This window comes from Phyllopteryx taeniolatus, chromosome 1 (genome assembly GCF_024500385.1).
Source record: "Phyllopteryx taeniolatus isolate TA_2022b chromosome 1, UOR_Ptae_1.2, whole genome shotgun sequence".
In the NCBI taxonomy this organism is placed as follows: domain Eukaryota; kingdom Metazoa; phylum Chordata; class Actinopteri; order Syngnathiformes; family Syngnathidae; genus Phyllopteryx; species Phyllopteryx taeniolatus.
In genome coordinates this window covers 13,910,383-13,925,414 of record NC_084502.1, presented here as the reverse complement: position 1 = coordinate 13,925,414, position 15,032 = coordinate 13,910,383, and the positions used below count along the sequence as shown (strand labels likewise).

The 15,032-nt window shown below is 40.0% G+C and overlaps 1 protein-coding gene across 2 annotated transcripts in view; it reads right to left on the bottom strand.

Moving 5' to 3' along the window:
* Positions 1-13,306: 13,306 nt before the first annotated feature.
* LOC133478111 (chemokine-like protein TAFA-2) overlaps positions 13,307-15,032 on the bottom strand; it is an 89,598-nt gene continuing 87,872 nt past the window's right edge. The window contains exon 5 of one of the 2 annotated variants that reach the window (XM_061773741.1): positions 13,307-14,114. In XM_061773741.1, coding sequence (XP_061629725.1) covers positions 14,103-14,114 — 12 coding nt within the window. In that variant the 3' untranslated portion in view covers positions 13,307-14,102. The remainder of the gene's footprint in view (positions 14,115-15,032) is intronic. The other variant, XM_061773734.1, reaches the window with a different exon arrangement.

Sequence of the window (15,032 nt, the reverse complement as noted above, 5' to 3'; positions counted from 1 at the left end):
AAAAACGGACAAAACCCATGGTAACACGGTGAGAATTGAATTCAATCTCAGAACCTCTCGACTGTGAGACAGAAGTGTTAATTACATGCACCATCTTTCATTATATTGTCTTTAAAAAAACAACAAAATATGAGGACAATAGCACTATCAGGAGGTATAATTCCAGCATACCAATTTGATAATTGTTTTTTTGGAAAATGATGACGTATGTGATGTGCCGTATATTATGGCCCAGCTTTAGTTTTGAAAAGTCTTGACAATAAATCTTGAGGCCCCAATGATCGAGTCCAAGGCAAGGTTGAGCTATGTGATTCCGAGAAAAGACAAAGCTCCTGTGTTTTTGAGACTAGACTTGAGACCATTACAGATCTCTTGTTCTACAACGCTACTTGCATTCATAAGTTGTTGGAACAGCAATTGTAGCTACTGCTTTCATTCGGGGAAGGCTATTGAGGGTACTTGTACTTAACACTTTTGACAATTCACTTAGAAAGGGTGGCGATCTTTTATAGCTTCCTTAAGTGTTACGCTCTCAATGGTGGAAATGATGGTGTTGCAATGATGGGAGAAGCAATAGCAGCCCACTAATTCAACTGAAAGCCTGTCAACTGTCTGTTACAATTGTCCACAGGCTCGGTAAACATACTCCTGTGTGTAATTGACAAACTCAATTCTGCCACTCAGCTTCTTGGCTCTTATAACCTGTAGCTGCGCGTGAATCATAGGTACTGTTATGTGCATTTGGTTTGAGGTAATCTCCCTCTGTATTTCTTACTACTTTGTCAACTCTTGTTTTCTTTTTTCTTTTTTCTTTGGTTCACTCTGTGCAGCCCTGGGCTCCTGTCAGCTGAAACAAATACACCTTTTCCAAGCAGTGCAGCATTAGGCATCTGTCAGTCACGCTGCACAGTATAGATATTGATCATGTTTGGGTCTAAAGTCAATACAAACTAAAATAACACTGTTTTTACTTTTTTTTGGTATACCAGTAGACTATATACACCCACGTGTTCTGTCTACGTTGTATATTGATTCTACACTTGCCTCATCTATCCAGTTGTCTTGCTGCACTAATTTCAAATGGACTCAAACAAGCACTTAGACAATGCAACATAATATACAAAGTAAAGTAAGTTTCTTTTTCCAGTTAAGGCAATTTAGAACAGATTCTCATTTGCAATGCCAACCTGGCTGCAGACAGCAGAGCTAAGACAAAGCAAAATAAAAGACATTTAGTAACTAACTACATGAGTACATCCTTGCAAAGCAGTATCTCACTGCTTGTTCAGATAATGCTCTCTTTGCAAACTCAACAAAACTTTCACAAGTGGAGTTTTTGGGTTTCAGCAGAGGAGGCAAGAGTGGTGCCAGTCCATGTTGTTCCTGTAAATGTTCGTATCAAATTTGTGTCCCAGTCAAAGCCTTTATCACTTATCCGGTTTGTCACATTAAGTAATAGTGTCTAAATTGTGCACATTTGCCATTAGGTTGACATGGTATCATGATATCCATATGCTTTACAAATACTGTATATATGTGTATGATATATGTGTAATGCAAGAAACACATTTTTATTATGTATTTACATTTTGCGTTTACATGTTTTGCTATCACTTTATTATTTGTGTGAAGAACAAAATATGTGGTTAATTCCAAAATAATGATCTGTTTTCATCCACTTTTTTTAGAGAAAGCATCCAAGAATCCTGTTGATGCATTCATTCAAAATTGAGAAAAGTCAACAAAATGTAATCAAATGTAATTAGTTACATTACTTTGAGAAAGCACGGTCATTGAAATAGTTATACTACTATTACATTTTCAACGGTAACTTGTAATTGTAACCAACTACATTTCCATAGTAATCTTCCCAACACTGAGAAACAGTATTTTTTTTTAAATTATTTTTATTTTGTATTTTTTTAGTCCCTGTTACATGTTTTGTTGAGAACCCCTGTCTTCATCCATATACTATACAGCATGTATATGCCTAAGAGGGATATCAGCTTTTGGGTAAGACAAGCAGTGGATGCATATGCAGGAAATGTGGCATTATCAACAACTGGCCTGGGATGCGTTCCAGAATTTTCTGTGATCTTTTTGAAGGTCTATGAACAGTGTCCTTTGGATGAGAAACCTTTCAAAAAGGCAACAAGGAAAAACTCAGTCTCATTAGCTTGTTGTCATATAAACCGTTTATTTGACCCCATTGATTCTGGAACGGCTCCGGTCGTTGGCCAAGGTCTCAACCTGTTTCTCCAGAGGCAAGGCTCCTATCTGGCGAGCCATCTGCTGGCCTGCTCAAGGCTGGGTAGCCTCTGGGCTGACTAGCCAGCAGCCTGTTATCCTTCAGCCTCAGCCCCTGGCTCAGCAGTACCAACCCAACGGTGCACCCCACATTGCTCATTGTCTGCCTTTAGAGCCAACCCATCTGGCCTCTAGGTTTGGCTGATGCCAACCCAGATGGTCGATCAACGCCCAGCCAGAAGGTCTGGAGCCGGTGGCCTTCACTTTGCAGACTCATGTTTCCAGCACCTGTAGTCTCCTGAACACAATCTCAAACATTCCGTGTAATCTTCAGAAACATTGCCTTTTTTTCTGATCAAGCCACCCATTGTTTACCTCTTTCTAATTACTCTGTAGTGTATCATTGTAGATGCCCAACCCATGTTTACAGCTATTTTTGACCGCTTATTTTCTGGTCTTCCATATTGACGTGCATTGGAGCTGACTTCCTGCATTAAGATTGAGGAAAAAAGAGGCAACAAGAACCCTCATCCACGTGTAGTCCGTCAGTGGGTGAGGCACACACAGGGCTGGCAAGAAATATTTGTACGCACAGGAAACGCAGCTAAAGATTATTTCCATTCTTCAACCCCACACAGCCATCTGAAACATCACTACCTGCACTCCCTGTGCACACTCTAAAACATTCATATGCCCATGCCTGTCTGCTGATGCTTTTTCCTTTAAATTATTTACTGTGGAAATGCAGGAACAATCTAATTGAAATGAAGGGAACTCTGTTGGAGATGAAACTTTTTTCCCCTTATAAGATAAATGCCTTTCCATTGCTGCACTCCCATTTTATCTGCATCCATTTTTTATTCATGTTAGTCTGCAGCTGCCCACAAGTACAGTCACATTAATTAATTCTATATGGCTTACTGTAATGCATTTTGTGAAGTATGTGTCTGGTAAGGAGCACCTAACATACATGTTCACAGCAGCCTCTTGAAAAACAGTGTGCTTTAAAGGATAAAAAAAACGATGCATGCTGATTTCAATGTCCATCCGTAGAAAACGTCTGAGTGAAAAACAACTCATTCACTGCCATTGACAGCTATAGAAGTCAAATATCCATGTTAACTGGGAGGGCTGGCGGTTCATTACTGTGGGGGACAAAAATCTGTCTCATCAGTATTTATTTATTTTTTTTCAGTGTAGAAAATGTAGAGTCCCCTCAATGCAGTGCATTTTGTCGTGGCGCGGATACATATATATTCCAGCCACTGGAGACTTTAAGCGGATATTTTCGTGGCTCAAGCATGTAGGGATGTGTAGACATAAGAAAGATGCTAGACGAAGTAGCATCCATTATTCAGCAGGGTGTGGGTTCATGCATTCAGCGAACATGCCCACAGCATTTGCAAGCAAAGACATGATTTTGACACTTGATTTTTCACAAATTTTAAGCCTCGTTTTACATGCTTGGTGATTGTTTTTTTTTTTTAGTCAATTAAACGTAGTAGCATTGTCCCTGTGGTGTGTCAAATTTGGAAGGCATTTATTTTTACTTTAACAATCAAGCATGTTGTATTTAAGTGCAAAAATCACATAACTCAAATTAATACATCACACACATTTTAGCAACAATGAAGTTACTTGCAATGTTCCAAGCTAGCCAGCAGCAACGCCTTGTATGGACCCAATAAGGTGACTGGAATTCGGCTAGCTTTGCTGGTATATTAGCAATAGTGAGGAACAGAAAGCCATTCACAGGTGGCGAGTATGCCAATGCATTCATGCTTGATGGGGCCGATTTTTGGGAAAAAAGATAAGATAGTACCATCATGATGGCAAATCAAGTGAAGGAAAGGCAAGTGAAGGATAATACTGTCGATGCAGCACCATTCTTTTCTCTCGCTTCGGATGAGTCGATAGACGTAAGCCATTTATCGCAGTTGAGCGTGATTGACCATGTTAAGTTCTACGTATGCATGCGAACATCTAAAATACATCAAGACCAACCGACGATCATGTTTAACAAATGAAAGCCCGAACGCCTGCATAAAGCTTAACGACACCACGTATAAACCAGACTAAAGCCATCATCAGCAAAACCATGCAGCACCAGAAGTTACATTCACGCTAAGAAATATTTTATTCATTATTGGTTAGCTTCAGTACGACATTATTAAAAGGAATAGATTCAGACTTATTCTAAAATTGTTGGTCTTGATTAAAAAAATCACACTTTTAGTTGTATTCAGTGTTAAAAAAAATCTTACGGAATGCATATGTGGCTTTGATATAGCTCTCTTAGCCAAAAAGGTTCCCGACGGTGGACATCATCACTATTGTATTGTGCGCCAAAAATATCAAGAAAAGTTACATATTGTATTGTGCACCTGAACGCTTCCGAAGCTACGCACACCTGCTGCTCCTTTGGAATACATTATCTCAGGAATTTCCTGCTGAATGGAAGCTTTAGAGGGGGATAGCAAAATGGATGACTGGAGGGAAAAAATCTGACAGAGAAAAAGATTGGAACTTAAATAATAGTGCCCTTGATTTGCATATGAGTAAGTATGACTGAGCACCAATGTACTAAATGGTGTGTTTGATGTGCTAAGGTACAAAGGTTCATTTTCATTTCAATTTGAATTCCTTCTTTTTTTAAAACCTCTACTTTCTCACAGCTACCACCCAAGCTCCATTCTAAAACTATGAGCTGTCAATAACTTTCTGATTCAGCCCGCCTCCCTCCCAGTTAGGCAAATAGACTTCATTATCTGCAGTCACGCCCATTGTTGCGTACTATAATTAACTAGTCATTGTGAAGAACAGTGAGACTGTTTATTTAGGGTTCCTCAAGTATGTGCAATTTCCCATGTTCCCTTTTTATAGGTGAGAATGAACGTATGTCGAACAAGGTGTTTGCAAGCGTGTTGATGTTTGTGTGTGTACTTACCGCTTTCTAATGATTTTTTTGGGGAGAGCTTGAGTGGCCTTCTTTAAGAGTGCGTTGAATGTACGCAACTGGGTTGGTGCAACACTTCCACACAGCTTGCTGCTGTATATATTTTGTAGCAAATTCGAAACTTGCCAGCAAAGCATTTTCAGCACAATGTTGGACGTACAAAATGAAGATAACAAACCGAGTTAAAAGAAAATTCCAGCACACTATCACAAAGTAGTCACTGTGATAAGAATTACAATCTCAGCTCTGCCAATTTTGTCTCAGAGATGTCTTCAACACGCCAAAAACATTTGCTTTTCTTGCATTTCTACAGTTGTACAGCTAAAACTGTGCGTCATCAGTTATGAAAAAATGTTTCCCTCAAAGGCGAATTTGTGTGAATGTGATGTCTTTCTGATTAGTCAAACAGTAAGACAGAAAAGAGCCTTGGCGTAAATTGCCATGCACATAGAAGATTTGAGCATAACTGTGCATCAGTCTGTGTCCTTGATTAGTCAACTGCACACCACTTTGGCTTTGTGACAATAAACATTCACCGTCTTTAGTTGCAACTATGTATAGCGCCAAAACTCTCCCGAGTGTTGGATACACCACAAACTGTATGTGACAGCAATTATGCAAAACAGGTCATTAAACTAATAAAGATGTCTGTAAACAACTGCACAAAGGCACAGATTCCCTGCGTCCTCCTTTTCTTTCTTTTCTTCCTCAAACTCTTTCTACTGCCTCTCTGGCTTTACCGCTCTCCAAATTTAACACTGGCTTCTTTCGGTGCAGCTCAAGTGAGTCTCCATATTAGAGAGGCTTCTGAAGTTGAAAGAAGAAAACATTCACGCGGTTTCGGTAGCTCGATAAACAGCAGCGGATGGCGCGGCGGTGCAGCTCGATGGGTTTAATGAGTAGATTTTGGTGGTGTGACCTACATGAACGAAGCTTGCCGACTGTCACTGAGCTGCACAGCAAAGTGACAATAGCAACCATCAACAACAAGTCTTATGCATGACAGTGTTTCCTCTTACTATATACACGATGTCCTTTTACAACATCAACTCAATTCAACTAACTCCCTAGTGTGTGTTTGTGTAGCCCTAATTTCCCAGAATTAATTACCCAGATGGGACTTTGGGGGGAGGGGGGGGGGGGTGTAAATGAATACAACTGTAGCCTAGTATTAAGATAAGAAGAAGAGTTAAGAGAGCATGTTTTCCTAATCTCCGCCATGTTGTGTAATGCTCTCACTCCAACTTGGCATCATCCATCCTCAGTGCTCCACGCTGAAATGTCAACAACTGAATATTCATGACAGCATTGACACCCCTGTGCTGTGACTTTATAAATCTCAGGGCAGACAGATATTTTTGGGACTTGTCTCACTGCCTCCACAAAATGATTCCCACCACATTAACCCACATGTGGTGGGTTTTCCCACACTATTAACACTTTTTCTCGCACAGTAGCTTGTGATTCTGCTGCCTTAGTAGTTGTTCAATTGAAATATGTTGTAGGTTTTAAGTTCTCTCGAGAAATGCTTACATACAAAGTAGAAAACAAAGTGGAAAGTGTCATAAAGAGAGTAATGGAGTGGTAATGTTTGTTGTCATAGACTTAAAAAGAACAGGAAAGTACTTTTGGCACATATGGCACACAGCATGAGGTGATAAATCACTTCTGTTTAGTGAAAACATCATAATTTACCACACAAGATGATGGCGCACGCGTGTGTCCACAGAACTCATGCAGGCAAAGGAAAAGCAGTCAACAGCATTTATAGAACAAATGAAGTTGGGACGTTGTGTAAAATGTCATACATAAAAACCGAATACAATGATTTGCAAATCCTTTTCAACTTATATTCAAATAAATAAAAAGACAAGATATTTAATGTTCAACCTGATGAGTGTTATTTATTTCTTTTTTGTGTGTGCAAATATTCTCTCGTTTTGAAACGGATGCCTGCAACACATTCCCAAAAAGCTGCGACAGGTGCAGCAAAAGAATGGAAAAGTTGAGGAATGCTCAAGAAAGAATCTGTTTGGAACATTCCACAGGTGAACAGGATAATGGGAAACAGGTGAGTGTCATGATTGGGTAGAAAAGGAGCATCACCAAAAGGCTCGGTTGTTTTATTTGGTTTTAATTGAAATCAAGTTGTCAAACTCAAGGCCCGTGGGCCACATCATTTACAATAATGTGGCCCGTGAAAGCAAATGATGTGCGTGGACTTCATGTTTTTTGCTGAAATACCAAATTGCAAATTATCTTAACCTTTGGTAACGTTGAGAATCGCAAGCCCTGTTTTGTTACCAGTTTCCTTTTTAAAATAAGATAAATAATAATTCAACAGTTTTCATTAGCTTCTGATTTAAAAATTAGCCATCCATCTTTTTTTTTTTTGGTAATATGATGCGATTTAACTGTACATTTATATGGTTTCACAATCATAATGCCACTCTGAAGTAACAACAACAAAAATTAGTTTGACACCCCTCATAGAAATGTTAGTATTAGTGCTGGAAAAATGTTGACCACAAGCATTTCCAGGTCCTCCAATTTCTTCACGTTTCAAACTGTCATCATCAGATGATTATTAATGCACAGGGAATGTTTTAAGTTACATGTTAACAAGAGGTGCAACAATTGATGTATTAATCAACAGCTAATCAATTATCAAAGTAATTGACAGCTGTTTTGATAATCGATTAATCATTTAGACTCAGACTTGTTTAGCTGAACATTTTCCAAATATCCTACAATTTCTGTACTTTTCCATGAAAGCAGACCGATTTTCTTTGTGTTGAATCAAAATATTTTTTTATGATGGACATTTGCAAACATCTGTTTTCACTTTGGAAAAAAATGATCCCCATTTTTGCCAATTTTCTGATGGGTGTTACGGACCAAAGCAGTAACTGAATCATAATTCATTTATGTTTGTACATTTTCTGCACTGTAATTTTGAAATAATGTCCTGTTTGGGAGAAAAGGGATAAAAAAATTTTTTTTTTTTTTCTTTTTTTTTTTTTTTTTTTAAATCATTCAAATATGGCAGGGTTGTGAACAGCACTCTTCTTTGTCATGTGTCAAATTTACAAAACATACCGTATTGATTTTCACTTTGCAGGGACTTTAATATACAGTTACCTCATTAAAATAAAAAGTTGTACAGTAAAACTCAAGCTTAACTGTGATTGTGTGCGCTGGACATCGTGGTAAATTGGTGCAGTGGGATTTATAGCATGGGCCCAGGGAGGTGAATCTCGTCACATGGACTCTAAACAGAGGTGACTTTGCAATATTCAATTCTTCTTTTAGTAATGATGTTGACTGACTGTGATTGCAGCCATACTATTATTGTACTGAGCGGCCACGACAGAAAAGCGCATACCGATTTCGTCAGTTCCATTGATACGTTACTTTGTGCATCAAGTTCCCCAAAGAGCCTCAATCACAGTGGAGGAGCGAGTGTATGAAAAAGAACAAGGCACCTCCACCTCCTTTACAGTACGCTTTCAATGACACGAATGTCAACGCCAAGCTGGGGGTTGTGTGCCTTTGTGTGAGTGGACTGGATAGCAGGAAGTATGTTGGAGTAATGTGACAGGTTGAGACCGCCAAGTGCAGAACCCCTTGGCCCCATGCTACTTATCAGTGCTCATCCCCAACCGCCCCCCACCCACACACGCACACACACACACACACACGCACACACACACACACACTCACAGGCACAGTATCTCTGCTGAATTATATGTCACTTTGATCATTTGAGTTCATTTGTAACCTGCTCAGATCCGCTGTGTTCTCCAAGTCTCATGACAGAAGCCGTATTATTTTTAGGCCATCACTTCCCACTAGCGTCAGAGGCCTCCCTCCTCCATTATTTCTGTGCCTCTCCTTTCCTTTGACTTGCCTCGCTGTCCTCTCATGTCTTCATGTGTGTGCCAAGAGCAGAAGAATCAGACAAGAGAAGCGTTCCGGCGCAGCGCTCACGCAGCACAAAACCGGAATGAATATGAAAAATATCTCGAGAAGGATGCTGGAACAAAGCCAGAGAAGCATTGATCGAAGTATAAAATATATATATAATATACAATATGAAAGGTCCGACTGCGATCGGCTGGCGACCGGTTCGGGGTGTACTCTCTCGCCCGAAGATAGCTGGGAGAGGCTCCAGCACGCCCGCGATGAATGAATGAATGAAAGGTCCGACTTATTTGATCAGGTGAATGCTCAGGTGTCTTTGTAGATTTAAAATGAGATAAAGACAAATTATCAATCTTCTACACCAAGGAATGGAAAAAACACCCATGCAATTACGTTAAAGAAAGTGTCAAAATAAACATTTGACTTTTTTAGCTCACACTTAACACAACCAGTTGCTTCTCTATTGGTATCGAGCTTCAGGTCAGTTCCTAATTTGCTATTGTTCTGTTTCAAATCACAATTACGGCGTCCATGGCTCGGCCGACCTCGGTGTTGACCACACGCAAGAATTTGCAATCGTAATTGGTAATTGGTAATTGGTAATTGTTGAGTCTTTCCTTGGTGAGTGTTCCTTTGGACATTTTAGGATGTTTGAATTTTGGCCTCCAGTGCCTTTGTTTGCATAATTTTTTCAATTCATAAAAGTTTTTTCTAGATTTGCCTGCACTCCTGCCTTGTTTACTTCGTCGCATTCTTCAGGACCACCTGCCTCTGCCTTGACCACACCTCAAGACTGAAAGTTAGATGAAAAAAAAAATACAAATAAAAAATGAGATGAGTTAGGGTGTGAGGCGCATATTACCCCTACTCACGTATAAATAATTAGAGTGTTTTGTTGTTTTGTCATAAAATGATTCCGCATATAATCAATCTCAAAGGTACATTTTGTTTTCAGAGCCACACAAATTAGACCGCTTCACAAAGTGTTCGACTATAGATAACAAAGTATTTTGACAGTTTCCGCAAGGTATGTGGAGCTAGACAAATATTATTTTCACGGTTGCATATTTTCCCTTTCCGAGTCGACTCTCCTGACCAGTTTCCCTGTGAATTAAACATCTTTGCTATCCACCGACAGTATCATCTGTCAGCCCGCCATCTGTTTTCAGATGCAACCACTTTTTATTCCCCCTGCTAACCGCAGAGCACATTGACTCATCTGAGCAGTAATTGGAGCATATTCACATATGACAAGATAGATACTTGCCTTCTTGTTGAAGATCAGGGATGCCAGGCAGATATGAGGAGACGTCGAGCTCCACCTGATGCCTCGCCTCAGCAACCAAATGAAACGTTTTGCGGAACTGCGCAGCAATGAAACGACAATTTTCAAAAACCTCACGTGGTTGGTTCGTTCTTAGATTCAGGTGCGACTGAGAAACACCTCGCAAACTGTGAACAAGAATGCTCTGAAATGAAAGCTGTCACACTGCAGTGTCAAAAGCCTTTAACACAGCAGTCTTCTGTAATTATAACAGCCTGTTATTTTGTTTGTTTCACTTCTTGTATGACTCGTGCTGTGAACTAATAATACTTATGTAATGTTGACATGCAATAACAGAAGAAACGAGGATGCCGGGCATCTTTAGAGCATGTTTGCGGCCTCTGCATCCTCTGCTCTATACTCAGACAACGCGCACCGTGTCAGACCATCGGCGTATGCAATGCGACATATTGCGGCGGGCCAGAATATGCCATGATTAAACACGATGTAACAACTACCTTACACCATGGCTTGCTGTGAGATCTGGCAAAATGGCTTTAAAAAGCACAACAAACGAAGCAGAGGTTGACATATCTTAAGAGATGAGATGCTGGTGTGATAAACAGGCTTCCCATCACACTACGGACCGCCTCCAAGTTTTGTTACGGCGAATTATGTACAGACAGGTTAAGTTGTGTTAATTAAAGATGACAAGGTTTCTCATCTCCGGGGAGAGATATGTCTCAAAATTATTTGCGCGTGTTTTTCCAATCCACATATATACCCACAATTCACACGTGTTTTGCTCATCCACAAATATATCCGCGATTCACACGTGTTTTTCAAATCCACAAATAATTTGCACGTGTTTTTCATCCATCCATCCATTTTCCGTACCGCTTTCTCCACACAAGGGTTGTGGGCGTGCTGGAGCCTATCCCAGCTATCTTCGGGTGAGAGGCGGGGTACACCCTGAACCGGTCACCAGCCAATCGCAGGGCACATATAAGCAAACAAGCATTCACGCACACATTCACACCTACGGGCAATTTAGAGTCTCCAATCAACCTACCCCGCATGTAACATAATGTAAAATAAAGTCAGCATCCACAGCGATCTCACATCCTACAAGTGTAGTGTCTTTCAATGATTTTATACTTCAACTTGTATTAACCTTGTCTTACTGCAGCAATTCATATGACACTACTTGTATCCCCTGGGTAGAATTTTTTCTTTATCCATTTGTCAAACTTGATGATTTAGAAGAGGAGTGTCAAACTCAAATTCACGGTGGGCCGAAATTAAAAATTGGGACAACGTCGCGGGCCAAACTCAATATCGAATGAAAAATCACTGCGATATGCATGTTTCCCTTCTCTGCAGAAATGTAGCGTTAAAGTTTATCATATGACAACAAATTTTAATTTTGCTTAATCACTGAATCTGGAATAAAGTGGTATTGGTTTTTTGTTTTGTATTTAAATAGATCAAATGAATTCTTTTGTCTCTCTATTTTCTATTTATCTATCTCCAATGACCTTTCTTTTTTATGTCAATCTTTTTTCAAAGGCCAACAACAAAACAACCCCAAAAAATAAGAATGTTCTTCAATAAAAACCCAAACTTCAAACTATTAACAGTCCCTGCCTTTGAGTTGATAAAGGACATTGAAAAACAATTCAATTGTGTTATATTCTTTGTTACAGCCACGTTGCTCCGCACATGACAAACAGGTCTGTCTTTTACTTTCGTGAACAGATAATCTGCCTCCCACCTGTCTTGGAAGTTAACTGTTTTCCATCTTTCGTTTGGCCATTTTTGGGAAGGGGAAGAGTCAATTTGCCCGAGGAAACTGGTCGCATAGATGCTAACGACAGCAACAGAAAGGGAAGGGGCGCTCGCCGGTCTCGACTGATGGGCCGACACACTAGCAAAGCATTCTGGGATTTGTAATATTAGTGGCGCATGTGCTGTATACTGGCGGGCCAGCTGTCATACACATTTGATATGGTCTTGCAGGCCAAATATAATTAAATCATGGGCCAAATTTGCCCCCCGGGCCTGAGTTTGACATATATGATTTAGAACAACCACAGTAGTCACATCAAGGCACATTTAATTACACATATCACATGACAAGCATAGGTAAGTTGTGGCTATTGTCCATGGATGTTTAAATAATCATAGAAAATGATCAAATAAGGTCAATGGTTTCAACTTCCTTTTCCTTCCTTTTTGAAAGTGGAATTTAATCATAGGAGAACTCCATCTATGTTGTTAAAGAGGTACCATGTAACGATTTGGTGTTTTACTGGAAGCCGCTAACAAGCAGTGTGGATGAAGATAGCAATGCCGTTTTTGAAACTTTGAATGTCAGTAATACCAAACATGAACATTTAACATACTATTTCCATTAAATGGCGAACCCTAGGAATGACACTTTTCATGTCGGTAATTAAGCGTACTTTTGTTAACTTTGCTGTACAAAAATAAAATAAATAAATATTACCACTGTAGTGGTTGAGGCTATTAAGTAGTATCAGGTTGTAGGCAGATATACAAAGTTAAGGTCAGCATCGTAAAAGGTGGAACATTCAAGTTCCCGAAAATCAAGTGTGAGGAGGACCTAGAATTGACCCTTGAGGGACACCATATGGAAACACAAAAGTCTGACTGCCAATTGACTACAAAAAGAATGGGTTATTTTTTTTTTGGTAGACAGAGAAAGCAAAGAATTTCATGATTATCATCTCAATATAATTAGTTTGATCTTTGAATCCAGTTCTTTGAAATTGAATCAAGCAATGGATTATTTCAGTGTTGTTTTTTTGTTTTGTTAACTTCATTAGACCTCATATAGTTACTTACATTTAATAATTCTGCTGTATTGTGAGTTGTCAAGTGGAAAAATACAGAGATTTCCATTTCCTTTTGAAAGGCTTTATTCATTTCATATAGTACTGACACATACTCAATAGCAGTTAACAAGTGTTTAAAAACACAGATATTAAAACCATTTGAGCATCAATTTACTTTTAGTCCCACTGAATCCATGAACCATTTTTACATGTATACCATTTAACATAACATTTACTTGATATCAGTCTAAACTCAACCCTGAACAGAAAAAAAGACAGCCCATTAAAAAAATTAATTTGGTAAACCACAAACTATTCAAAGTAAGATATTCCTAAGAAGGTGACATTTTTAGAGCTTTGATGGAGAGGTTTCGTTATTAGGAAACATTTGAAGAGATTTGAATATTTCATGGTGTGTTTAATTTTATAGTGTACACGACAGGTACATGAGCCATCTTTATATTCATGTTTTCTTTCTAAAATTCGGAGCCCAATAATTCTCAGTGTGTATACGGAACACTACTAAGTCATAGAAGAGGTTTGAATAATACAGCTTGCTGGAGGGAAAAACGTCTTTTACCTAGTAGTTTTCAGGTCATAGTTCACTTTTCGAAGATGCTGTCTCAGTAAAAGATGTTGTTTTCCGCAGTCCTTTGCAGCCAAGCACCAGTGACACAGTTTGGGTCAGTTGGGCAACATGGAAGTCTTGGCTTTTCGCCCGCCATTCCTTGGACGTCTTCCGAAAAATGAAACGAAATCTTCACTGAAGTTCATCAGAGTACACTTGCACTGCGCTTGCAGGTCCTTTGTGCTGCATAAACACTGCAGCCACCACGGTACTTGTCTTTTTGAACTATCGTGTCACCTAACAAAACAAAGACAAAAGAAGTGGGTCAAACTATAAATAATACAATTAAAAAAGCTTTGCAAGTTGCATGAAACACAAAAGAGAGAGAGCGAATGGAATTATTGCTGGTACATGCAGTATCACTTCACAGCTGTGAATAACAGAGTGGTCTCTTTGAAAGTAATGGAAAGCGATGCTTGTTGTAGGAGCAACAAGCGCACGGCCAGCATGCTCTCTTCTGGCACACGACTAAACAAGATGCAGCTGGCGTAATGGCAGTCAGCCTCGCTCTCAGCACCTGGCGTGCCGCCATGTCATTTAGTCTGAGACCGCCGCTCTAATCACAAGGCCTCTTTGCCACCTTTACCCTATTCCATCTTCCGTTTTTGTTTGTCCGTACACCCTCTTTTAAGCCATTTCAAGCCATTAGGAGACACCGCCTACCAGGTAATGTCACAAATTGTTGTATAGGGGGATGTAACAGATCAGGCTTTTCATGTCATCTTTTTCCCATTTCCATGCATTGCATGCCACTTGGTGCCATGAGTCCCACTGGCTTTCCTGCTTTACACCAACACACGCTGGTCCTCCTGTACTTCCTCTTGTGGGAGTCGATCTTTTGTCCATGCCAGGTGCCAAGTGTTGAAGGCCAGCCATCGCCGAGAGAGCACAGAAAAAGCGTTTTTCTCCAGCTGGCAGCTGGGACGGTTATGGTGTATCAGGGCCGGCTCTGTGGCTCCAGGGCTCCCTCGCTGCTGGGGCCCCTTCCCATTGACTTCAGGCATCTCATCCTGCGGCTGATCAGAGAGCCTACAAGCGTCTGTTGTCACGCCAGCGCACTCTTCACAGACACACACACGCCGCTGTATCTCTCAGCCTGCTGTCGTTTTAGGTGCCATGTACCTTGAGGCGGTAATCTACTTGTATGTCAATATG